The sequence below is a fragment of the Sciurus carolinensis genome, chromosome 6 (genome assembly GCF_902686445.1).
Source record: "Sciurus carolinensis chromosome 6, mSciCar1.2, whole genome shotgun sequence".
Classification (NCBI taxonomy): domain Eukaryota; kingdom Metazoa; phylum Chordata; class Mammalia; order Rodentia; family Sciuridae; genus Sciurus; species Sciurus carolinensis.
The window spans coordinates 96,966,443-96,994,312 of NC_062218.1; the positions used below are offsets into that span (position 1 = coordinate 96,966,443).

General features: G+C 39.2%; 1 protein-coding gene across 1 annotated transcript; it reads right to left on the reverse strand.

The window, feature by feature from the left end:
* Positions 1 to 265: 265 nt before the first annotated feature.
* On the reverse strand, positions 266 to 26,672 carry Etf1 (eukaryotic translation termination factor 1). The gene is made up of 11 exons (XM_047555605.1): positions 26,523 to 26,672; positions 26,260 to 26,363; positions 9,611 to 9,786; positions 9,152 to 9,291; positions 5,366 to 5,504; positions 4,965 to 5,155; positions 3,775 to 3,904; positions 3,036 to 3,191; positions 2,505 to 2,569; positions 1,628 to 1,775; positions 266 to 1,201 (listed from the first exon to the last, which is right to left on the reverse strand). The coding sequence occupies exons 2-11, from the start codon at positions 26,343 to 26,345 to the stop codon at positions 1,119 to 1,121; spliced, it is 1,314 nt and encodes a 437-aa protein (XP_047411561.1). The 5' UTR covers positions 26,346 to 26,363; positions 26,523 to 26,672; the 3' UTR covers positions 266 to 1,118.
* Positions 26,673 to 27,870: the final 1,198 nt, after the last annotated feature.

Below are 27,870 nucleotides of genomic sequence, written 5' to 3' on the forward strand. Positions count from 1 at the left end.
TTTCTCATCTGAGAGGTGCTTGTAAGTCCCACATTTGAAACAGATGCTCCAACCCCACCAGGGGTTTATAATAACATGCACAGTCATACATGTCTTGTCTGTTGTTCCTGTGAAAAATCTTGCAGTTCATTAAAAAAAAAAAAAAAAAAAAAAAATCAAAACATTCACATAATCTCATGCCACCCAACACAAGGAAACACGACCACCTCCCTTTTTTATCAAGGATAGACCCAAGCAAAATAAAATAATCTCTAAATTTCTTTGCTTCCACTAAAATTGTATGTTTTATTTCTCCCAATCCCAGCAATAGCACAGAAGCCCCATCATATCCATCCCAAACTGATTTCTAGTAGGCTAAGGGGACCCTTGTTAAAGCAAGTGATACAAAGGGCTCCCAAACGCTGGGCACAAATGCGTCTGCCAAAGAGATGAAAGTAAACAGTGCACTGGCCTCAATGCTTCGTGAGTCAGTTTGACTTTACAATGCAATCTGCATCCTTGAAACTGACAGTCTGGGGAGTGGGTGTGAGGGAGTGAGGTTGAAACTGCCTCCTACTAGCTCACCCTTTCAACATTAAACAGAGACCAAGAAAGAAATGGTTCCAACATTTCACCACATGTATTTCTTCTTATGCAGTCTAAGCTGAGAATGCCATGTAAATGGGTCACTGCGAAATGCAGCAATTTAATTTTTCTCCAATCAAAATAAGAAACAAACCAGTATGATCTCACTTCTATTAACTTTTGAAGGTTTACAGCAGTTAAAGTATTTTTGCTTCTATGTATGAAGGTTAAAAAAATCATTTTTTTTCATAAAATACAAGAGCAACCAATTCCACCATCGAGTAAAAGTAAAAACTGGGATTCTTTTTTAAATTAGTCCAAAGTGGCATTTAGGAACTTAGTTGTAGGCTGCTGCGCTGACACCATGACAAACCAATGTACAGGGTTGGGTCTGGTTTTGTTTCGGTTTTCTTTTCAGTATCCAATGCTCATGGATTAAGTTCTGGAAATGTTCCAATTGTAAGGCAGGGATCTGTTTGGATTCCACCACGGGTATGCTCCTTGGGTTGGATGCTGGAGGGTGAGGCACGTTTTGCCGGACCCATGTCGACTACCTAGTAGTCATCAAGGTCAAAAAATTCATCGTCTCCTCCTTGGTATTCCATTCCCTGGAAATCTACTCGGTACCGCAAGATACCTGGAGAAAGAAACCAAAGGTAAGTACCTGTGTTCATGGAACAGGGAGGGGTCATTCTGTAAGGGAAGTTCATTGTCTTGCAGAATTATAGAAAACAAAGAGTTTCTGATTAAAAATCGTTCTAGTGGGTGTGGTGGGGCACACTTGTATTCCTATTGACTTGGGAGGCTGAGGAAGAACTGCCAAGTTTGAAGTCAGCATCAATAACTTAATGAGACCTCATCTCAAAATAAAAAGGACTGTGTGAGCCTCTAGGTTCATTCCCAGTACAGGAGGTGGGGAAAAAATCCAAATCAAGTTATGCAGTCTCCTGCCTCAAGTAGATTCTGAGGACACCTCACCTGAAATTACTTAATTCAAGTTAGCCAGGAGAGGCCCTGGCCTGAAACCCTTGTTTTAAGTTCTGTTTGCTGATTTGCTACTCACCTCCAATTCCACCAAATCCTTTCACAAATTGGGATCCTTCTTGTGACTTATCTGTGACAATTTCCAATGTAGCTCCAAATTTTTTATAGTTATTAGCAAACCATTCCAAGAGGGGCATGCTCTCAATCAGCTCATGTTCCTGTCCTGTCTACAGATGTGACCATGAGAAACAAACAAAAAGATTATACACAATGAAGTTTATCTCACCTATCTCAATCCCCCTTTCCACCACTCTCATTCTCCTACTCATTATGCATATGCATAAATGTGTGTAAAATGAAGTGAATTCTGGTTTCTGATAACAGAAATGAAACAGCAGAGAAATTCTGATTAACACTTCTCAGGCTCTAGTCTCTAATGAAACATTAGTAGACAGTCTTCAACTTATGATTCCTACTGTTGACTCCAGAAATCAGGTTGTTGTAGAGTCTATATGCAACACTCATTCGACACCCCAGAAGAAGCATGCCACAAATGCTTTTGGGAGCAGCTTCATAAAGGACCAAATCCTCCAACTCACTATTTTAAACTGGTGATGCATTTAGACCAAACACAGAGAAGCCACTGCAGTTGAAGAACTGATAAAAGCAAAGAAAGCAGCACAGGTTCACAGTGTAGGAGAAACACTATTCAAATGATTTCAAAGACAAAAATGTTTTCTTGATTGCTTAATTACTTAAAAAAGATATTCAGTAACTATGACTAGGCCTGCTTCCTTATCAGATCAGCACATGGCAAATGGAAACTGACCCCTTCCTGTTGACTCCATAACTAGTATGAGGTTTGGTTTCCCAAGGCTGATAGTCTATGCTGCCAGTGCTCTAACACATGGACTTGTGCTACCTTGCATTTATCACCAAAGAAAACAATCACGTACCTCTTTGTCTGTGAAATGAGATTTATCCTTCTCTTGTTCTGGAGTTAAATAGAGAATTTTCTCCTCTGTAGTATTAAAAGGAAAAAACAAAAACAAAAAAAAGCAAAAATAAATAGAAACATACAACAACAACAACAACAAAAGAACGTGTTAACCTGGCTCTCAGGTACTAATAGGCATGAGCCCCATGAGGTGAGATGAGAAAAAGTCTACTGGATTCATTGTATGAACTTCCTTTCCTACTGAGCTTAGCATACACTCAGAATCTGCCAGGTACACTACTTCTACCATAAGGAAACATCAAAGACATTTAAGATACAATACTGGTTCTCACCAAATTTAATAACTCTGAGCAGACATTAAACAGTTCAGCACAAAAATCCATGCAGTTATGTGCTACAGACCAAAAGACTGGGGTACAACTGCCTTAAGGTGCTTCTGAAATCAGTCATTTCTCCCAAATGTCCACCCCAGATTTCCAAAACACACAAGAAACTAACAAATAGCAATCTTATTTTCTAATTCTCTTACCTTCTGTGCCTTGGCAATGAAGAACGTATCTCATTATATCCAGATTTTCATAGACTATTAGAATCTCTACAGCGCCCATTTCCAAAGCCTTTAGTGTATCTTCAACACCAAAGCAGTACTTGCCCGTGTCCTGACTAATTTCATCAAAGTATCGTCCTGTGGATTATGGATAGGACAATAAAACATACAGTTGGCTTAACTGTATCCACAAATTCAATGAACTTCAGGTTGAAAACATTCAGGAAAAAAAGTTACATTTTGCTTATGTGTATTAAGTAGTTAGATCTATGAGATGGATCCATCTGTACTGAACACTTTTTCTTGACATTGGTCCCTAAACAATACAGCATAACAATTATTTACATAGCTCTTATGTTGTGTTGGGTATACATAACCTAGAGATAATTTAAAATATACAGGAGAATGTGTGTAGGTTATATGCAAATACTAAATCATTATAAGGAACTTGAGCATTCGAGGATTTTGGTTATCTAGTGTCCTAAAATGAATCTTCTGCAGATACTCAGGGATGATCATATATTACATTTTCTCTTGTTGCTACAAACACACTTATTAGACCTAATAACTAAGGAAGATTGAAAATGATTCCATGAAGGCAGAAATTTTACAAAAATGCTAAATCTTCTATATTTTCAGTGCCGTTTCATACATACAGTTATGTACGTACCTACATTTACACACAAATACAATGAGCAAAATAGTTGCATTTCATTGATACCTATTAATTTCTTCTCTTGAATGAATTTCACGTTGGAGAGGACTTCAGTAGATAACTCAATAGCTTGGTTGAATCCATTTTCACCACCATAGGATATATCAACTAATTTTAAAACTTTTGATTGCAACCTCTGATACAATTAAAAACAAAAACAAAAACATTAGCGCTTCAAAATACCTTTACAAAGACTCTTTTACCAGGGATTGAACCCAGAGGTGCTTAACCTCTGAGTCATATCCCCAGCCCTTTTTATTTTTTGAGACAGGTCTTGCTAAATTGCTTAAGCTACCTTTGAACTTTCAATCTTCCTGCTCAGCCTCCCGAGCTGCTGGGATTACAGGCATGCACCACTGTGCCTGGCTAGCTCTCACTCTAGATGGCAGTCAAGCTCAGCATTATAATTACTTAAGTTTAAATTATGAGGAAAGAGCTCAATTTGAATCCCTATCATTAACCAAAAAATCCTCTGGGTTTAAATGCTTTGGTCTATTTTTTTTTTTTGGGGGGGCGGGGGGGAGAGGATACCAAGGCATTGAACCCAGGGATGCCCAACCACTGAGACACATCCCCAGTTCTTTATATTTTATTTAGAGTCAGATTCTTGCTACGTTATTGAGGCTGGCTGAACTCACAATCTTCCTGCCTCACCCTCCTGAGGCACTGGGATTATAGGTGGGCCACCACAACCGGCCATGCTTTGGTCTCAATATAAAGTTTATCATATTCCTAAATTTCACTGTTTTATTTACATGCAAGAATAACTCAGCAAAACATGGTTAAAAAAAAAAAAAAAAAAAAAAAAAAGAGTTGCTAGTTTCTCTGAAATGGAACCATTTTAAAGCTAATTATGGCAACCTGCCTAAAAATGATTTCAACAGAGAAAGTGCCTAGAAAAGAAGGAGGGAATGTTTCCTAATAAATGCCTATAAATCTGCTACTGTTTAACTCAGAGTTAAGTGTTTTTTGTTTTTTTCTTTGCAGTGCTACTGATTAAACCTAGGGCCACATGCATGCTGTACAAGCACTCTACAACTAAGGTACATCTCCAGCTCTCAAAGCGAGGTTTTTAAAGCCAGGGACTATATTCCTGTAAATTCAAAAAGATATGCATGTCCCAGGGTAAATATAGAGGACTTACCTATTCCTACTTAGAGACTTACATAATAATTGATCATCTACCTCTCACTTACCTGATCAAACATATCAGATTGACTTAGTTCAGTTTTAAAGTCAGCTGATCCAGCTAAAACGAGACCAGCCACATTCACTTTGTCCCCAGAAATAAACAGCTGCACAGCAGTCTCTGCTACTTTCCGAACATAGTTATGTCGTTTTTCCATTCTTAAACGGGCAAAACGCAAGGCTGACTGACCTCCTCTACCTATGACACAAAAAGTGGAAAGGAAAAAAGGCCAATCATTGAGAAGTTATCCAAACACAAGAAGTGAAAGTAAAACAGAAAAACAAACAAAATAATCTACTAAATAAACAGAAATATAAATGTCACTATTCCCTTAACCCACATGTTTAGTAGCATAAAATGCTTCTTGTTTCAGAGACTGACTTTCTTGTTAAAGGGTTCATGTATTACCATGTTTCTTTGGGAGATCCACAGTGAATTTGTGCAAGACTTCTCTTGTGTTTCCTTGGAGTGTGCCAAAAAGTGCACCACTGCCATCTATTACAATGAAGCCAAATTTGCTGTCATCTGAAAGTAGTGCTGTAAGAGCCTGAAAAACAAACATAAGTACCACACAATAAACTCTATAGCTTTGCTAAGGTCAATAAAAAACCCAAAAGGACATATGAGCCCTTTTACCCCACTAGCTTTCATATGAATACTACAGTAAAACCATTTTATGGAATAATTTGTAGACTTTAGCTATAAATCTGTAACTTATGTAAAATGGTGGTTGCCAAGGACTGCAGAGAAGGGGAGAGTCATTTCTTGTTTAATGGTTATAGAGTTTTACAAGATGAAAAGAACTCTAGAGATGGATATAGTAAGGGTTGTACAACATTATGTGTATTTAATACCACTAAACTGTACACTTAAATGGTTATGATAAATTTTATGTGTGCTTTTCCACAATAAAAACATGGAAAGGTGGCACATTCCTGTAATTGCAGCAGCTTGGGAGACTGAGACCCTAAGCAACTCAGTGGGACCCTATCTCTAAATAAAATATAAAAAAGGGCTGGGGATGTGGCTCAGTGGTTAAGCACCCCTGGCTCAATACTTGGTATCAAAAACAAAACAAAACAAAACAAAAACCAAAAAACCCCACACAAACAAAAATGTCATACAAAACCAAAACTCAAGAGTTAATCGACTCAACTTCTTCCTATTCCTTGATTTCATTTAGATAGTTTTTGGAGCATAACATTCAAATCTACCTTCCAAAAGTTGGATTTTTTTCCCCCTGGGAGTAGTGCTAGGGATCAAACCTTACACATGCTACACATGCTAAGCAAGCTATCTACCAGAACCCCAAACCCCAAAAGTTGACTTCTTGTTACCATTAACAATCCCAGCATTACTAGGCAGGATATATCATGACAAATAAGACTATACTGTACAATAACTCTAAAGTAGAAGTAATAAGCACAAAACTCATAAACAGTCTGTAATAATAGTTTCGAAATGTTTAATTCCTATGGTTTTGAGCAACATTAATGTTACTTGGAAAAAATTTAAAAATAGGTTCAAGGCTAACAATTCTGAATTTAATGGGGAAAGCTTCTGGGTTAGTATTAAATCTCCATATCCCTATCTCTCCAAAGAGAAAATGTTTATATAGTCCTAAAACCCACATAAGCCATGTTTGCATGATGGACTGTCCACCTCACCCCTCCAGTACTGGAGACTGAGCCCAGGGGTGTTCTACCACTGAGCTACATCCCTAGTCCTGTTAAAAATGTTTTAAAATTGTTAAAGGTAGGCCTTGAATTTGCAATCCTCCTGCCTCAGCCTCAAGAGTAGCCAGAAATACAGTGGTGTGCCACTGTATCTGGTCTTCACAGTGGATATTTGAATACTACAGGCTTGGCAGATCACTAATTGCCAGGTAGCAATCTATTTAGAACTAAGGAATTATTATCCATTCCATTTTAACTAAGGAAGAAAATAGCTTCTTCAAAGGAATGTCTAGAAAGTGAATTAACCAAGGATCTATCTTCAACCACACCATGCTTAATAATTAGCATTAAGACATGAATACTGCATGCTAAAAATAGGCTAAGGTTGTATCTTAGTGGGAGAGTACATGTATAGCATGCACAATGTCCTGGGTTCAACCCCCAGTACCCAAAACCAAAAATAGCCTTGTATCATAATCATCTGTTAGCTTAATTAAGATTTTCAACAAATCTGCTCATCAGGGAATATACATTTTATTATTTTTTTTTTTTCAGTATGGAAGGGACTGAACTCAGAGCCTTCTGCAAGCTACTTAAAAGAATATATATATATATATAATTACTATATTAAAGAGGACACAAATTGCAACATATAACTTACCTCAATCATTTCTAGTTATGACATCATATCAGTTAGAGCCCAAATATACAAAGCCAGTAAGATTAAACAGTATCTTAAAAGAGGAATTGAGGTTTAGAAAAATTAATGAGAAGACTAACTTGATAAGTGAGCTAAAAGCCAGGCAACATAGGTACCATATACTATTTAAATCAATAACGATCAAAATCCACTTTCATCAACCCAGATACAGGTAAATGGGACAGAGTGGCTAAGAGTTTCTTCAATGAAGCCTCTGTCAGAAGGAGACTGTGGTAGCTAAGGGGAAAAAAAAAAAAAGTCTGGATTATCTATGCAGTCAAACAAGATTCAACTGGAACTGGACTTCCTGTCAAGTCAGCAAAAATCATCTATTGTAAACAGTGCCGACAAATGTCAGTTCTAATTCCTCCACTGTAGAGGTTTTTCCCTAGGTCAATGAAAGGAAAGAGAATAAACTGGGAGCCAGCTGTGAATTCCTGATTGTTCTACTGTTGACTGATTTAGGTCACTCTAATGAGGTTTCTTTTCCACCATTAAAGTTCATCTTACGGGGGCTGGAGTTATGGCTCAGTGGTAGAGCGCTTGCCTGGCATTTGCAAGGCCCTGGGTTCGATACTCAGCACCACATATAAATAAATAAAATAAAAGATCCGTTGACAACTCTTAAAAAAAAAAAAGTTCATCCTTCAGCAGCTCAGTCACTCAAAAGTTTCATAGGGAGAGGAAAAGCAAAAAAACAAACAAAACCCAAAAATAAAACTATAAAAAACTTCTGTTAATAAAAATTATAAAACTTAGCTGGTAAATGCCTATAATCTCAGCAGCTCAGAAGGCTGAGGCAGGAGGATTGTGAACTAGCCTTAACAATTTAGGGAGGTGCTAAGCAACTCAGTGAGACCCTGTCTCTAAATAAAATTCAAAATAGGGCTGGGGGTCTAGGGAGATAGCTCAGTTGGCAGAGTGCTTGCCTGTCAAGCACGAGGCCCTGTGTTCAATCCCCAGCACTGCAAAAAAAAAAAAAACAGGCTGGGGATGTGGCTCAGTGGTTGAGTGTCCTGAGTTCAATCCCAGGTACCCCAAAAAAACAAAACAAACAAAAAACCCCAACAAACAAAACCAAAAAACAAAAACAAAAAAAACCCCAAAATAAACAAACAAAAAACTTGTCAGCGGAAAATTGAGGGTGTAGAGAATATAGGAAAGTATCACTGTAAATAGGAAGATAGAGATTAACTAGCCCATTATTTGTCTCTAATAAAGTTCTCCAAATCCAGTTTAGCACATTCTTTAAACATGAAGAATGACTAGTGTCATAATAAATGTGAGTTATTTTATTTTTTGAAAATAGCCAGCTGTGTAAAATGTACCATTTTCCATCATGGTTTGGAAAACTAACAACTTCTCAAAAGATTAACATAGTTACTATATGACCTAGCAATTTCATTCTTAGATATAAAATGAAGTAAAATGTAACATGATCACACAAAAACAGTAAATGAATTTTCCTAGCAACATACTTATAACAGCCAAACATGGAAAACAACCCAAATGTTCATCAACCGATGAATACATAAAAAAAAATACATAGATTATTTGATAATAAAAAGGAATGAAATAGTATTAATAAATGCTACCAGATGGATAAATCCTGAAAATATAAAGCTAAGTGAAAGATAGTCACTAAAGGGCCCAAGTTGTATGATTCCATTGTATAAAGTGTCTAGCACATGTAATTGTATGAACAGAAAACAGATTAGTGGTTTCCTAGACCTGAGAAAGGTTAGGGGAAGATGGGGTGACTAGTGATTATGAGGTTTCCCTTGTAATGACGAAAATGTTCTGTGCTCAAACTCTTACCTCTGTGTGGAATTTGTTGTCACACAAATACAATGATGTATTAATTGGTTTGAAAGGTTCAAAATCAATGTTGACTTTCTTTTCCTTTCCTTCTTCTGTTACAATTGTTCCACAGTAAACAACCAGACCATTTGGAGGTACTGCAAACAACATAAACAATTTCTCTACTTTAAATGTTCCCAGTCATAAATTTAAATAAAGCAGAAACATTCTTAAATCTCTTAGAATTCTCTCCCTAAATTAAAAACTTCTGAGATGTTTCAGTAGAATTTATTCCTTCAAGTAAAGTTAACTTTCTATAAATAAAAAAGTTAAATATCAATGTTGGTAATACCAATGTGGTAACAATGATGATGGCTGGCTGTAGGAAACCCTAGTGAATAAATCACCATGTCAGGATCTGAGTGGAAAATGTGACCAAGACAAAGTAGAGAACAAAATGATCCACTTCCAGATTACCTTTGTTATAAAGTTTGAGTCTTTGTTGTACAGATGTAATGGCTCCCAGGACTGAAAGGCGGTTTACTCGTGACTTAATGTTAGATGCAGTTCCAAACTCATCTGCTAACATTTTTGCCACTCGTGAAATCTGGTCTTTGGGAGGAATGATCAATGATATCATGCTGGTGCCATTGCTGTGGAAGAAAGAATAACTCATTAGAGGTTCAAAGACCACTAAGCAGAGAGTTTACATGAACTAGGGTAAGCTTATTCTCAAAGTGACAAGGACTACACTAGTAATGTACTGGTTCACTGAACTATACACAGAACTCGAAGTGTTCAATGAATACTGAGTAAGATTAGTCATGTAAAGAAGGTACTTGAAGGAATGCTTGGCAAACAATTCATTCTAAGATGAAGAAAAAAGCTATAAGAAGGGCCAACAGGAAGAAATGTGGCAGTGAGTAGGCCTATACATGGCACAGACTTAGAATGTGGGGGCTCTTCAGGGGGAGATGATATGCCAGAACAGTACAATAAGCCTTTCCAAAGTCTAGACAAAATTCCACTTGTTATCACCCTTTAAATTCCAAATTTCTAAACACTGATTTAGCACCCTAAGTGCTTTGATGACAGCATTAGAATTCACACAAATATCCAAATGATGAGAACAATCTCTCCTCTCTCTCTAAACAGCAATTTATTTTATGTGTTAAGTGCAGTAATGTGATTAAAGAGCTAGGCATCAGTGCCTGATCAACCCTGGGGATGTGGCTCAGTAGTGAAGTGCCAAAGACAAAATACAAAATGGGAGAAAATATTTGCAAACCAAAACAAACCACAAAAGGGCTAGGATGTAGCTTGGTGCTGCTGGGTTACAATCCTTGGTTTAAAAAAAAAAAAAAAAAAAAAAAAAAAAAAAAAAAGCTATGGAGAAACTGAAACCCTTATCACAAATGTAAACTGGTATGATCTTTTTGGAAAACAGCCTGGCAGTTCTTTAAGAGTTTAAACATAGTTAACACATGACCTAGTCATTCCATTCTTAGGTAAATATCCAAGAGAAAAAAAACATGTAACACAATGTGTGCTTGAAAATTCACTGAGGCATTACTCTTAACAGTAAAAAGTAGAAACAACCCATAAATCCGAAGAATGAATGGATAAAAAAAAAAAGTGGTCTAAACATAAAATGGATTATTATTCAGCAGCAAAAAGATCAATATATAATTTTATTTATATTATACTAAGTAAAACCTACCACAAAAGACCACATATTGCACAGTTCTATGTATACACGTAAAGTCCAGAACAGGCAATCTAGATACAAAAAGTAGATTAGTGGTTGCCAAGGGATGGGGAGAGAAAGGAACAGGGAGTGATTATTAAAGGATATATGTATGTGGTTTCTTTCCAGGTCGATGGAAATATTTTTAAATTAATGGTGATAGTTGTACAACTCTGATCAGTGCATTAAAAATTTTAAAGGGGGTAAATTTTATGGCATGTAAATTAAATCTCAATAAAACTACAAAAAAAATATCTATGTACAAACAGTACGTAATAGGACATTCCTCTTAAAAAGTCTTTTAACCTAACCTTACAACTTAGTCTAGAAAAGTCAAAGTTTAGTCTAAAAATGTGTTCTGACTAAATTATCAATACTGTATATAAATAAAACTAGATAACATTGAAAATTAAAAGTCCCAATGCTGCTCTGCCCAGAAAAAAGAGGCTGGCTTTATCACAATAGCTATTAGTATAAATTGAGGTGCTTTACACTTTGACAGCATCAAGTCTGATCTGATATAAACCAAAGCATGTTAAAAAATGTGGCATCATTTTACAAACTGTGATACTAGAGTCTGACTCTATAAGAACGTTACTTCTTAAGATCCTTACAGATCAGGCCCTTAAGGACTATAACAAGTTTTATAGTCATAATTATTTTAGTATCAAGGGAGAATTGGTAGGGTCAAATCAAGACACATTAAATTGGGAAGACTGCCAGAATGTTTAAGCTTTGTCACTAATAACTGAGCTTGTGTATTTTCACAGTGGCCCAACATGCCAGTTTTGACAGAAATTTCACATATCCAGAATCCAATGGAAGCTGGCAAGAAAAAATTTACAAAGTTAGGGCCATCATGTCAAATGGGCTTATGTGTAAAGAGACTACTAATAAAATAAAAGGGAAGAGTGACTGTGAGGAGGGTGGGAAGGGAATAAAAACAAAAAGGAAACACTGGTTCTTTCTCCTTTTTTTTTTTTTTTTTTTTGCTGGGGATTGGACCTAGGGGCGCTCAACCACTGAGCCACACCCCCCTAACCACCCCACCATGTCCCCTTTTCAGATGGTGTCTCACTGAGCTGCTTAGGGCCTACTTAAGTTGCTGAGGCTGAACTTGAAATTATTCTGCCTCAGCCTCCTGAGCAGCTGGGACTACACGGGTGTGCGCCACTGCACAGGGCTCTCTCGCTTTTGCTGAGACTGGCTTTGAATTCCTGATCCTCCTGCCTCAGCCTCCTGAGCTGCTGGGATTATAGGTGTGAGCCACCGCGCCCTGCTTCTCTCTTTTAAATAGTACTCTGGATTGAATCCAGGCACTCTCCCACTGAGCTACAATCCCAGTTCTTTATTTATTTATTCTATTTTGAGACAGGGTCTTGCTAAATTGCCCAGACTGACCTTGAATTTGTGATCTTCCTACTTCAGTCTCTGGAATAGCCATCATGCCTGGCTCCCTTATTTACCTTTGTTACTGCAGTTGTTTGAAACCTAAAAATATCTGAAATCAGGTCCTAGGAAATGGATTTTCATATAATTAAAATTAACTTCATTAATGTGCACCACAGTGCTTTCCCTCAGTAACTGTATTAGAAAAGAAATGCAGCTGGGTGTGGTGGCACATGCCTATAATCCCAGCAGCTCAGGAGGCTGAGGCAGGAGGATCAGGAATTCAAAGCCAGCCTCAGCAAAAGCAAGGTGCTAAAGCAATTCAGTGAGCCTGTCTCTAAATAAAATACAAAATAGGGCTGGGGATGTGACTCAGTGGTTGAGTGCCCCTAAATTCAATCCCTGGTACTCCCTCCCCCCTTTGCCCTCCAAAGGGGGCATTTCCAGAAGACCTTCCCCAGGGTGTTTTTTCCCAGTAGTAAATTCTACAAGTCCTCTAGATAGTTTTCCTTACAACCAGATAGTCTGTTTATCAAATCCTTTTCACTATCAAAAATGGTTACTCCCAGATTGTGAGTTCAAGCTACATCTCCAAAACCAGCAGTTTCTGTTAGTTTGCTTAAAACCAAGAAGGCTTGTTTATAATAAGTTTTGTGAAAAATTTCCCAAGAAGCAAAAGTTGAATAAAAGCCAGTAAATGTGGAGTATGGTGTGTACTTTGCTGCCACCCCTTGGACAGGGGAGCAAGTATTCTAGCCAAATCAGGGAATCAAGGAAATCTATGATAAGTAGCTTCAGCTGTCATCAAAACTTCTAAAACCAAATTGCCAAAAACACTTTCTATAGTTTTATGTCAAACTCCACAGAGTAAGGAGGAGAAAAGGAGTTTGCTGAGAGGCTGGAAATACTGGACAAATTTAACTTCAAAAAGTGGTCTGGGGAGCCAGGTGTGGTGATGTAATTCCCAGTGACTTGGGAGACTGATGCAGGAGAATCAAGTTTAAGATCAGCCTCATAAACTGAGTGAAGCCTAACCTCAAAATAAATAAATAAATAAACAAATAAATAAAAGGAATGTGGATTAGTGCTAAAGTGCCTGGTCCAATTCCCAATACCAAAAAAGTCTGGTCTGGGGGCTGGGGGTGTAAGTAGCTCAGTGGCAGAGTGTATGCTTGGCATGGGTGAAGCTTGGGTTCAATTCTCAACACCAAAATAACAGGAACAACAACCAAACCAGCCTAGGCTGTAAGTGTCACTTATCTTCTGTGGGGGTCAACTTATAAAAATGAAGAACATGAAAATATACAAGATGGGAAAATGAGAGGGCAAAAAAGTTTTAATATCAGTTTTACTAGCTTGTGCTTGTTTTCTGATAAAAGATTCTAAAGGGGGCATACATTTCCACCCTAGGAGCTCTTAGAAACTTTAGGGACCAAGGGGATTCTTAAAAGAAGGGCTCAGGTTTTTTTTTTTTTTTTTAAGCTAACATTCTCTGATTTACAGAGTAGTTTCCTAGGAGATGGAACTGGCAAAGAGGCAATCAATGGGGAATGGAATAAGAAGGGGCTTTAAGAATAGCAGGGGTGAAGGCTCACAGCTGAGGCGAGAACAGGCACCAAAGGATTGGAAACTTTGAGGCTTAAGAGAAGGTTGGGACAAATTAACTGAGTGAACCCAAAATGCCTAGAGGCAATCCTTAAAGCAAGATAAAGATGTGGAGGGCATAGCAATGACCTTAAGATAAGCAGTTATTTACTTCCCACTGCAGATAGGTTAAGAAGATAAACATTCATTAGCAACTTTACTGTATAACATAGTTGGGAGGCCATATATTTACATCCAAAAAACATTTCAGAGAGAACAAAGTAGTGAATACACCTAAGGACATGATCTTGTTATAGATTCCATTTTGAAAAAAATGGATTTGGAAACGTAGCTAATAAGAGAACATTTTTGGTAGGTTTTTACCAAGTTGTTAAACCTGAAACACTACTTAAAAGTCTTGAACTATAACTCCTTTTGAATTTTAGGACAAAATTACCTTTCATTACTTTCCCTACTCTGTGTTGAAAACCTTAAATTTCTGAATTAACTTGTATTATAAGAGGGGAAATGCAGATTATTAAATACATGGTTTCCATTTAAAAATTTAAAGGCAATTTAAATAACATCTAATGTTTATATTTTAGTTTTAATACAAGAAGATTAAAGTTTTCTCAGGAAAGTTTTCAAACAAGATAAACATGCATTATCCTCCAGGCAAGCCAATCAAAGTTGTTAAACCAGTTTGTGTAAACACAAAAATAAAGTCAAGGAAGTTGAATATTTCAGGTTAAAGTAAGTAGAGTCAGTACCTCTCAGGGAGAAATATATAAAGCTCTAAAGAGTTGCTTGCTACAAAGGCAGACTGCAACCATCTTTAAGTTTTCCTCCACTTTTTCCTGTCTTTATTTTCCTTTTCCAAAATCCAAAGACTCTCACCAAGGAGTCAGTTAATCATGAGATATAGCAATGACTCATACACAGGCAGTAAAAACTCTTATGAAACACAACATACAACAACACATCATACACAGCTCCCAGGGGCCCCTGCTCTCAGATTCCTTCTTTTTCTCATTGGTTTAGGGGCACTTTCCCTTATCAAAGAAATTTTCATCAATGCCACAGAGGATTAGCTAAAAAATCAAATAACTGAAAAACAGGAGAAGTATCTGAAAATAAAAACAGAAAGTAATTAGAACGAGACAAAATAAATTAAAACGAAAACCAAAACCTGAAACAAAAGTCAGGAAGGAAAAAAGATTTAAACAGTTGCATTCTCAAGAAGAGGATGCTGATGAAGATAAGTTTCTTTTCCTAAGACAGGAGGATAGGGTAGTACCCGTCTCTAGAATTCATGGTACTTGAGCACTGCAGATAGTCACTAAACTGCCAGGGCCAAAAGATCTCTAAGGGAGAAGAAAACTCAAGGCAAACTGAACAAATCCTGGGTCACGCTGGGCATAGGGATGTGTTTAATTAAGGTCCCAGTCTTTGGATTCAAGAAAACTTCTAATATACATAGTCAAAAGAGCAACAGGCAAACAAAGTCTAGTCACCTTTTGACCTGTAAAGATTTGATCAATGTTCACCACCATTAATATTGCTCAAGAACATTTTAGAAAGGTAAGTAAAAAAATGTTATTCCTACAAACTTAAACACGGAGCAGTTTGTACCAGAACTCCAGAATCTATGAAGAGCTTTCTTAAAAAGCAAAGTGTGGCTGGGTATGCAGCAAAAAAGTAGACTGCTTAACTAGCATGCATGGGGCTGATCCCCAGTACCACATACACAAAACAAAATCAGTAACAAAAAAAAAAGGTAAAATTTGAGTGGAGTGGTAACTGTGGGTAAGACAGTCTCAATTTTCCAAAGAACTAGGATTAAGAATCACTGTTCCCCTGGGTACAGGTGGTATTTACTTATAATCACAGCAGCCCAGGAGGCTAAGGCAGGAGGGTCACAAGTTCAAATCCAGCCTCAGCATCTTGGCAAGATCCTGTCTCATAGTAAAAAATTTCAAGGGCTGGGGATGTGCCTCAGTATTTAAGGGCCTCTTGGTTCAATTCCTGGTACCAAAAAAACAATCACTTTTTGTGGCTTGTTTTCTGTACCTCCAAGAGTCTCCAGAAACACTACTGACTTTTAAGAGGAACCCGAAGAGCTCACTTGCTGCACTTACCCTATGCTATGGTTTGAATATGTGCTCTAAAATTTGTGTGTTGGAAACTTATCCCCAATGATGCCAAGCACCTAAGGCACTACCTTGGGCGACCCTTCCTAGACACCAAAACCAGATGGTACTTTATGAGTTTAGACTTCTTAAATTCCAGAACTATGGGAAACAAGTTTCTCTTCTTTATAATTTACCCAAACTGTGGTATTCTGTTATAGCAACAGATTAAGATATCCTACCTGTAACACAGTGACACTGAGTAACAGTTGAGAGATGCTTGACTTTTACCAGTCAGAATACCCATGCCCCACCAAATATCATACCATTCAGTTCATCAAGTCTAAGTAATAGAATTACTCCCAGATTAGGGACCAGGAACATTTTAGAGAGCCTTACTCAAATCCCAAGTTAAGATTTAGAGTAGATGCATCCTAAGAAACTTTCATCCCAGTGTTCAATAGTTCTGTTGTGCCCAGGATATGGATGAACAAGGTTTTCACCATCCCCCCCTTCCAAACTCACATTTACTCGCCTCACAAAGCTCAACTCAAAACTCAGTGAGCTCTTTTCTGGGAAAGCCACTAAGTGGTATTATATGGATCACCAGGTGAAAATCAATCAATCCTCTCCAATTTCTACTCCATTTTCAAGCTGTCCTTATTTGATTCACTACAGGTTTTCTATCTTTTTTCCTCTTCTCCCAATTGTGCAAAACTAAGTTTAAACTTTTAAACCAAGACAATATTTTTATGTGGTGCTAGATCAAACCCAGTGCCTCACATGTAAGGCAAGTGCTCTACCACTGAGCTACAGTCCTAGCCCAAGACAGTTTTTTTCAATATAGGTTAGATATGGGAACAGACTAGGAATAATACAGGTTTTAGAATCATGAACATTCAGACTCAAGTCCTATTGTTATTCTGTGACTTAAAGCAAATCATAAATCCTATGGGTCTCTACCTACTTATTTCACAGTCATAAAATTCTACATGGTGACCATATTTGCAATCCCAGCTTTGAGGGCAGCTCTAGACAACTTTTTGTTTTGTCTCAAAACAAAACAAAAAAATTAAACAAAATGGCAGGGACAGAGCTTAGTAGCAGAGTGCTTACCTGGGATGTATGAGGTCTTGGTTTCAATCCTCAATAATGCAAAAAAGAAAAACAAGGTTGGGTGCAGTGGTGCATACCTGTAACCCTAATGAGTTGGGAGGCTGAGGCAGGAGGATCACAAGTTCAAGGCTAGCCTCAGCAACTCAGTGAGACCCTGTCTAAAAATAAAAAGGGCTGGGGTATTGCTCAATGGTAGAGCACCCCTCGGTTAAATCCCTAGTACCTCTTCACAAATATGTGTATGTGTTTGTCAATCATGTATCTTGTCTAACAAGCAGATACTAAGTGATCACTAAATGCAACAAGATGGATCTCTAGCTCTTTACCTCCCTTACCCAGCCTGGTAACAAAGTCAAAAAGAAATATCACTACACAACTAGAAATGGAGGAAGAGGAGAATGATGTCAGGTGGTTCTGAAGTCTTATTTGAATTTGAGTAAGCCCAAAGAGGCAAGAGTTGACTTTGTGGTAGACACCCACCTTTATGGGTTGGGATAACAAGAGAGATTTCTTTTCCTTTAAATAGCTATATCATAAAATCTTCAGTGGCTTTATTCTATGTTTATGACCTGGTCTCAGTATTTTAATATAACCAAGGGCCAGTTACTTCTATCTGGGTATCAGTTACTTCAAAGAGGCCTGATAATTGTTTTCTTTTCCATCAAGTACCAAAGAATGAAAAAACATATTGCACCAGACATGTGATGCACTCCTATAATCCCAGTGACTCAGGAGGCTGAGGTAGGAGGATCACAAGTTCAAGGCCAGCTTCTGCAAATTAATGAGGCCCTAAGCAACTTAGTGAGACCCTGTCTCAAAAATGAACATTATCAAGGGCTGGGGATTTGGCTCAGTCGTTAAGAGCCCCTGGGTTCAATTCCCTATACAAACAACATCAATATCAACAACAAAACAAAAGGAACATTGCTCTACTGTATCTATACAAGCTTCTAGAGGGCAGAAATTTTAGGACATAGTGGAGCTCAAACATATGAAGAATAAATAAGTGGTTAATTTCTAACTAGGGTCTTCTCTATATACTCTTTTATAAGCAGACCCCAGAGAATTTACTTTAAACTACCAAACAAATACCAGTTAAAAATTTGCCATTCCATGCTGCGTGTGGTGGCGCATACCTATAATCCCAACTCCTTGGAAGTTGAGAGAGAACTGCAAGTTCAAGACAAACTCAAGCAACACAGTGAGAACAGGACATAAACAAAAACAAACCCCCTTGAAAGGAACACACATGTGTCTTAAAATAACATTGTCAGTGCAGGCCATATAGCCCATCTCGTAGAGTATCTGCCTCTCATGCTGGAGGCACGGGTTCGAGTCCCCGGCACTCTGGGTTTCTGCAAATTACCAACAAAATAACATTGCCTCCAGCTTCACTTTACTAAAAAGCTCAAATCATCACTTCTAATAGTATTTTTTATTTTGCTGATTTTTACTGTAATGTAACCCCACCCCCACTGCTCCTACCATCAATGAAGCAGGTCAGGAGGTGGACGGGGCTACCTTTTATAAAAGAACTTGGTTAAAACAGCAAGTAGGAGGGAGGATTCTGTTCCTGTTCTAGTAAAGTTATCTGAAATTGATTTGACAATTGAGCAGATACTACCACCAGCTGGGAGAAATATCTAAATTGGAACTTCCTGAAACATTAAAGCAGCCTCTGTCCCAGGTACAGAATAGCTCAAATTTCCCAATGTTTCAGCAGAAAGTGTGCAAATGCCATTTTAGTGTTCTATCCCCCCCAAAACAAAGATTACTCAGTCATCTAAAATAAAAATGTAACATCTGGCAGAGTATTACTTTTTATACAGTTATAGGCATTTACTAAAAGAATTTCATAAAACTAACCTAGTGAAATATTCCACCAGGGAGCAGCAGAAGCTGAAAATTTTCTTTAGTTTTCTCACAACAGTGCAAAGCTAGGAGATAGCAATCACAGTGTTAGGGACTTACTACCAGTGTTCTAGGCTGGACCCTATATTAAAGTCATTTTTTTCTTGACAACTACAGAAGTACTTTTCAAATAAACCAAAAATTGTAGTCTTCCCATTAATCACCTTTTTAATACACAAATAAGTTTCCAGGGAAGGATTTAGGAACAAGTTATTTCCCTCACCACCAATGCTCATTAAGAGTAAACATGTTTGGTACTCAAGTTCTTCCTAGGGAAGATGTGCAAATGGCATGCCTGTTTTCCTTTTATCTTTGTTCCTGGATCTCAGTACACCTGCTCCCTCTAGAAAAATACAAATCTCCTTGGACAAGAGTCCTCCTTTCAAAAGAGAATGGGAGATGTTTCTATTCACCAGAAGAAATACTAAACAAAGAACAAGGCAGTGTGGTATAACAGGAGCACAGGTTTTGAAATCAGAAAAGTGGGAACAGAATCTGCTACTGCCTCTTACTAGACTGCGAAATTAGGCAGCTGCTTACTCTCTCCAGTTTCTCCATCCATGAAACAGCAACAGCTTCCCTCATACTCCTCAAGGAGTAAAATTTGCTTATTCCCCCACCCCTGAGAATTGAACCCAGGGGTGCATAATCACTGAGCTACATCCCCAAGCCCAATTTTGAGATGGTCTTAAGTTGCTTAGTTAGGACCTTGCTAAATTGCACAGGTTAGCTCTGAACTTGAAATCCTCCTGCCTCAGCCTCCCAAGCTGCTGGAATCACAGGCGTACACTGTGGCACCTGGCTCATTTACATATCTTTGGGAAACTAGCTTTATTACCTGATTAAAACATATATGAGGGCTGTGGGTATAGCTTAGTGGTACAGTGTACGCTTGGCATGTGCAAGGTTCAATCCCCAGCACAAAAACACATCTCAAGCTAAATATCTAAACCAGTATCTTTCCTCAACCAGAGTTAGAAAGACCCTAAAATACTGCAAATACCAGAATTTGGGTAGCCCAAAGCTCTTCAGTAAAAAACTAAAACATCAGAAACATTAGTGCCAGGCACAGTGGCAATGACTATAATCCTAGCTACTCAGAAGGCTGTGGCAGAAGGATCACAAGTTCATGACCAGCCTGGGCAACTTAGACCCTCTCTCAAAGTAAAAAATAAAAAGGGCTGGGGTGTGCTCAACTGCAGAACATGTGCTTATTAGCAAGCTCTGGGTACACCACCAGGACCAAAAAAAAGAATTACAATTTTAAAGTTGCAAATCAAGTATAGCTCTACTTTACTACTGTTTATCAAAGATACTGTATCAGTCCAGTAATACTAACACCTACGTAACATTCTTTGTCACTTGCTGTACCTAGGAAATTGTTAAATTTTGCCTAAGTAGTTACACAGTCTCTCTTTTCCTCTTTGACAATATCTAATACCTCATTCAAGACCCTAATCATTTGCTTGCACTAAACCCCTTCTCATCATGTACTGTGGTATTCTGCACTTATTAATATGGGGTAGTAAATGGTTATATCATCACTACAGGGATGTGTGGCAAACCATGTTCTCATTTTATTACACATTTCTTCCAAAATGTCTAGCCCAACTCACAGCAGATGTTTGATGAGGCTTGTTGTCTCACTGGTTAGTAGTAAAAATATATTTATGGTGCTGAGCTTGGTGGCACATGCCTGTAATCCCAAAGACTCAGGAGGCTGAGGCAGGAAGATTCCAAGTTCAAAACCAGCCTTAGCAACTTGGTGAGGTCCTGTCTCAAAATCCTGGGTTTGATCCCCAGCACTGTAAAGACAAACCAAGACATAGCAGAAAAAAGAATCTTTTACTTTGACTATGATCATTTTTTCTAAAGGAGAAATTAGAAGATCAAATGAAAATATGAAATGAGTACAGTTCTAACATATAAGTTATTTGCATGATAAGAATCAATTGCCAGGCACCTAAAAATGTCAAGTCTTAAGTATGTCAAATAGCGTAAGATAAAGCTGACATCAGAGGCATCATGCTGAGGACAGGGCCCAACTGAGAAACCTCATGCTCATAATTTCTAACATGCTGAAAAAATCTTAATCTCTTCTTATCCTAAGACAGTAGGCTGAAAAAGGGAGAGACACCTACAGAATGTATCCTAGGAGAAGGTTCTATTCTGAGATCCCTGGAGAATAGGCTGGACTCAGAAAAAACTTCTGTTGTCCAAGTTCTCAGTTGGATAGGTCCAGCAGTGGGAAGGCAATTTTCTCCTTCCTACTCTTCAAATAGGATCTAATATCATTTAGCCTTCAAATGGCTCAAAATTTAAGTTTTTTTCATAACCACATATCTGTGCTGAGCATAACTTGGATCTCAAATTAGGAGAAAAAGAGCATCCCCTGAGAAGCGTCCAACTGGTGGAGGCAGGGGACAGGACAAACCTATAACCTACAATGCACTCTGCTTTAAATGGCATTCTAATTTGTTATTCTTGCTTACCTAGGACTGGGTCCAGAGAAAGTCTTCCTTCCCTGGGAAGGATATGTATATCTGCTATTACAATGAGAAGTTTGTCAAGACTTGAAATTCAAAGAGTGATTGTTCATTAGGACCACAGTGCACAGAACACCATGCCAGACTACAGTTGTTATGACTAGTTCTGAGTTGAGACAGGAAGCCTATGGTACTTGGTGAGGACTGAGGAATATTAACACTTCCTTTTATATATACTCCAATCTCCCTCTTCCCTTAATCACCTCTATTCTCATGGTTCAGATCTGTTGGTGATATAATGATTCTGTCAGAATCTTTTTCTGGTTCTGGGAAATAAATCAAGGGGGTATCTACTATGGGGTTACATCCCTAGTCCTTTTCTTTTTTTTTGGGGGGGGGGGGGGACCAGGGATTGAACCCAGGGGCACTCAACCACTGAGTCACACCCCTAGACCTTTTTGGTATTTTATTCTGAGACAAGGTGTCCATAGTTATATGTGTGGAAACCAAAGCTTTGAGAGAATAATTTGCCATAGGTCAAACAGGTAGTTGCCACTAAGACTTCTGTAGTTAGTTGTTCTATACTTATCACTTCCAGAGAAACTTAAATATTCTAATTATTTAGTTTTCTTTCTCTCAATGGTCTTTTATCATCTTAATCATCAGAGATGGGGGTGGAAAGGGGGGTAGCAAGAACTGAAGATAAAAAAAAGTCTTCTTGCCAGGTTCAGTGGCACATGCCTGCAATCTCAGAGGTTCTAGGACACAGAAGGAAGAGTTGAAATCTTCGTTAAGCCAGGTGTGGTGGTTCATGCCTATAATCACAGCAACTCAAAGAGGCTGAGGTGGGAGGACTGAACCCCTGGGTTCTTCAATCCCCACCACACAACAAAAACTTCTTTAAAAAACTAAACCTTGCTTTGCATAGTGATGCACATGCCTATAATCTAAGCAACTCAGGAGGCTGAGGCAGGAGGATCACAATTTGAGACCAACCTCAGCAACTTAGTGAGGCCCTAAGAACTTAACAAGACCCTGTCTGAAAAAAAAAACTTAAAAGGGCTGGGGATGTGGGTCAGTGGTTAAGCACCCCTGGGTTCAATCCCTGGTACCAAAAAAAATTAAAAACCTGAATTTTGAATAGTTCAGTTATCCATATGAAAGACTACAAGGTATCACTTAAAGGATATAATTTTTGGCAGTGCTGGGACTGTATCAAACTAAGGGCCTTCTGTATGCTCTGCATGTACTCTATTACTAAGCTGCACCCCTAGCCCAAGGTATTGCTTTAGTTAAAATCAGCTCTCCAAGAATATTGAGGAATAAAGAAAAACTAAAGGTACTTGAAATTCAGTTGTTTGGAAATATTCCCTTTATCATAGACTAGGTGATGATGAATCAATAATGCCAAGTTGGAGAAAGTACTAAGACACTTTTAACATGTTATTCAAATTATGCATCAACAAGTTTATACTTGGAATATACAAGAATTCTTAGTGAGGATAAGTGAAAAATATTCTAAGACCTACAGACATAACCCAAACTAACACTGTATTTTCCCTTGTCACATCCATCATGGTCCCTGACTAGACAGGTTTTGGTTATTTTGTTATCTGAAAACTATTAAGCTTCCAACACCATTTCTGGAGCTACCACTTGCTCAGAAAACATTAGGAGAAACAAACAAAAAACAACTAAAAATCCCTACCTAACTTTCTTGTAACATGTTCACCTGCTTTAGAGTTCCTTATTTGAAACCAATGACAGTTCAACTCACATGGCCCTAGTCACAGCTATGTACACAGTTTTCCTCATAAGCCAACTGTGAAGAATACACCAGGAACAATCATAAATAGGGATGAACTACTGTCAAATTTAAGTGAGGCTTATGTTTAGGAAAAGAGCTGGCTAGTTATTTTATTTGCCCATATAGACTAACATTCAACCATACATACACGAAACCAAAATAGCCTATGTTCCACCCAACTTAAAAAAAATTAGAAGATTAAGTATGATATTGGTTAGAATGTTACCAAAGTTCCCCATTTGGAAATGTGGCCTTTATAAATGTTCTTTCACAGGCAAAACACAGTCTATTATATTTCAGATTGTGTTGAATAAATCCAGACTTGCATATTTTGGAAAACACAAAATATATCCAGTAGAGCACAATGGTACAAGTGCTGGATTATTCCACATCATTACTCTATGACATTATGGACAGCAAGTTATCTAACTTCTCAATTACAGTTTTCTTGTCTATCAAATGGCGGCAGTATTTATTATTATGAATGACACACTGTATTGTTTTAAAAAGTAACATACTAAATGTTCAATAAATTATTTTATCTAGATACCTCATTCTGCTCAAATGTATTTTACTATTAAGACCATTTTGCAGGTGGTTCTTTTTAAGCTACACTACATTTGGTTCATGTATCAAAAGATAATCATTTATTATCTAACAGACTAACTCTTATACCTTAGAAAGAAATGTTAAAAATGAAACAATTCTTGATTCTCACATCCAGAATTCTACACTGCTGGAGAAGTCACTTTTTCATTTCTGAAACAATTCTGTTAATCCACCACCAAAATTCACTGTCTTGTACTAATAATCATGCTTTAACACAATCCATTTTCTACTGGAAGCTACATAGCAGCTCCACATATACCAGCACACATGGATTCATTCAGTTTGTCTTTAAAGCTCATTACAATTATCCAAAAAATATTTTAGCTTCAGGTAAAGAAAGAAAAACATTTCTCACTGTACACTATGAAAACCTAGAGTCTGACTTTAATACAACACAGTATTGACAATAAAATCTTGTTGTTTCCCAAAAGAAAATGACGTGTATCAGGAAACTTCTGAGTCACAGAATAAACCTGACTCCCTAACCAACACTAGAAATAGCTAAGATTTTAAGTTTTCATGGAATTGAGATGTAACCAAAGCCTGACCGGAAGCAAACAGGACATGATTATTAACCACATTGTTTAAAGGAGGAGTCCCTACTATTTTAGACAGTTTAATCAGGTCTAAAATGTTCAAACTATCACTTGGAAGACAAGCTATGCCTAATAGCTTCATTTTTTAGCATGCTTAAAACTTTATTAAACAAAGAGATAAAGTCTTCAAAAGCTTTAAAAGGAGAGGCTTATAACTTTCAAGCAGCTAGGTGACATGCCTAGGAACAAATTTAATAAGCTTCCTTCAACAAACAGTAGAAAGGAATATTGTTGCTTATTAAGCACGGTTATCAATGTTACTCAGACAACAGGCAGATTGGAAATAAAATCATATTTTAGACTGCTTCAGAGAATATAATGCGAACTTGCCTCCAAAGAGAACAAATTCACAGATTACATCTAACTTTAAACAACAAATACAAAAGTCAATATACAACTGAAGGCTTCAAGTAACATGACAGAAAATCCTAGTGAAACAAAAGTACCTGGCATCACAATGGTTCATGATCTACCTTACCCTTCCTTTACAGTACTCTCACATTTTGGGTTTTCCCTTCTATTATGTGGCACAAGTTCTTGTAAAATTAATAAGTAGATCTGATATTCACCCTATCACTGCAAGTCCAAAGCCAATGACAACGTGAGCTGAAAACCAGAATGTCCAATTCTTGTGCTGAAATCAACTTTACAAAGTCCTGGGACAAGCCAGTCTGCTAATCTAAGAATGCACAGACATAAGAATATGTAATGTTCCATTTTTGGGGGCCACTTCTGCTAAGTAAAAAGTTTCGATGACTGGAAAGGAGCGAAATTATGTAATAAAGTAAGGAACAGCAATACTCTGGCACACCTTCCTCAAATGAGCAACATTAAAAAGGAGGGGGGGTGCTAATTTAAATCTAGTTTATTCTTCCCAGAATGGATACCCCTACAGTTTCTTATCAAAACTACAACAGGAGACTTGAAGTTCACTTAATTCAGTTCTGAATTTCAACAAGCACCCTCTATAGTGATATCATAAGAAGTTCCACCGGAAGGTCAACAGGAACTCTATTATCATAGTTCATATCAAACAACCCAATTATGCAGATTTCTCCTGGATATACATATAGGTTTGTCAACCAAAAGCAGCCCTCACCCCCCATGTCGCACACGTTGGCATTTTCAGTTTATAGGCGGGTCCTGGAACAGCTAAAAACCAGGAAGCTCCAGGATAATTAGAGAACTTGAGGGAACTCATCCTGGGAGAGGTGGGAGACCCTGAGAAATCACAGGGAGCCAGAATGATAACGTCCCTGTCCACCTCTCCTTCCCGCCCCATCCAAACTTCACCCACCCGGGCCTTAGAACTTCAGAAGGGGGAGGCCATTTTAATAGGGCCTGGTTGAAGAACGTGAAGGGAGGAAACCAAGGAAGGACGTTCAGAAAGGAAAGCCAAGTACTTTTCCCCAAAAGCTGTCGAGTCGGGTGTCAGCACCTGGAGCCCGAAGAGTGAAGAGCAGGACTTAAGGCACTGAGAGGGGTACAAAAGTAGTGGTGGCTTATCACGAGGGGGGTCGCATGGTCTGAGCCCACGAAGCGCAGGCCCCTTACCCCCAAGTGGGGGAAAGACCCCTTCTCCGGCAAACAGCTCCGACCCTCGCCCCTGAGTCAGAAGCTACTACCCAGAGGTCCAGAAGGCGGGAGTTGGCTAGTGCCGGGTTCTCCTCATCCGGCCATGCGGCGCGGGGGCGGCCATCCTGAGGGGTCCGGGATCCAAGAGGGCACGGGGGGGCCGGACGCGGCGCTCACCCGCGGGCCGCCTCCAAGCTCTTAATGAGCTTCTTGATCTTCCAGATCTCCACGTTCCTGTCGGCAGCACTGGGGTCGTCCGCCATCTTCTCGCCTCCTCCTCCCTAGAGCGGCCCGGCGGGGCCCGGAGACACCAAGACCACAGAGTTAGCGCCGCCGCTGGGGCAGAGCGGCCCCCTTCCTTGCCACCCCGAAAGGCCCTCCTCTCCCCGCCCCGCGCGGTCCGCCGGATAGGTCGCTGGCCTTTCCCTCCCATGTCTTACCTAAAGGCCCAGTCCTGGGCGGCAGCGGCTGCTCCTCCCCGGCGGCGGCTCCGCGGCGGCGGCGGCTCTGACGTAGGACACCGGCTCCCTCTCTCCAGGCAGCTGCATGTGTTGCAATCCGCTCACATGGGGCCTGTGATATCACTTCCTCCGCCAGGGGCGGAGTGGAAGGCGGCGGGCGGAAGGGAGGGGGGCTGGTTCTGGTGAAGAGAAGCTCTGCGCGCGCCGCGACTTCCCATTGGCCCTTTGTGCCGCGGCCTACAACGGGCCCGGTGATTGGTCACAGCTGGGGCCTCACTGCCTTGTGAGGTAGAGGCAGGGGGCGGGAAGTACTGCTTTCCTTCCGGCCCGGCAGGCCGAGAGTAGGAAGTAGGCGGAAGCCAGCGGCTCTCGCGACGATTTACACAGAGCTCAATCAGGCTCCGTTGGGGGTGACTCTTAAAGGGCGAGGCACAGGGGTCTCTTTTGCTTTCTCTTGCGTGAACAGATTGGGCACCCGAAGCTCTGAGACACAAGACAGGAGCTCGGGGCTCGACGCGCATGTTCATTGTTGCTTGAGAAGCTTCTGCGAAAGTCTTGGGTTAAGCGACTTCACTGACGAAGTGTTGCGGCCTGTGTGCGTCACTGTTTCGAGGACGAGTGTTCAGAATCCTGGTCAGTGGGCCTGGATCAGGAGCCTGCCCAAGCTGGTCCGGGATCTTCATCCACAGGAGCGAAGGAGGCACGTTCCCTGTCGCTCTGTGCTAGTATGGGTTCGCTCTGGTCTTGGAACTATGTGAGGTTGAAGAAAGCAGGAGTGCTTGAGATTGGAGACCTGCAGTATCTGACTACACGTATATAGTTTGGTCTGAGCTGTTTAGTCTGACTTATGAATGTTTGGTCTGGAGCAAAACTGGTAGCTGTATATGTTAGAACTTTTTTCTATTTGAGCTAAAATTTTTTAGTTGGCCACTTGGTCCCTCTCATCTCAGTTAGGTTCATGCAAATATTTGAGCACAGACCGTGTGCTACATTCTGTTTTCCTGAGGATCCCGGAGTGCATCAGACAGGTAACAGTGCTTACCCTAATGGAACTTACTGTCTAGTTGGGTTTATAATAGTTTGTGATTTTAATACTTGGTATAATAAACTAATTGTACAAAAAAATGTAATTCAGGTTGCTCTAAGTGTGGATGATGGGGGACCCAACTTTGAAATGAGGCGTAAAAGTGAGTAGAAATTGTTCAGTGGGAGCATAGCACATTTGAGGAACTTTGTGTGCTAGAGCAAGGGCATGATTGGGGAGTGTAATTTGAGGAAGCAGCAGGGGAAGAAGTCATGTAGTCGCTTTTTAAGCTATGTTTGGCTT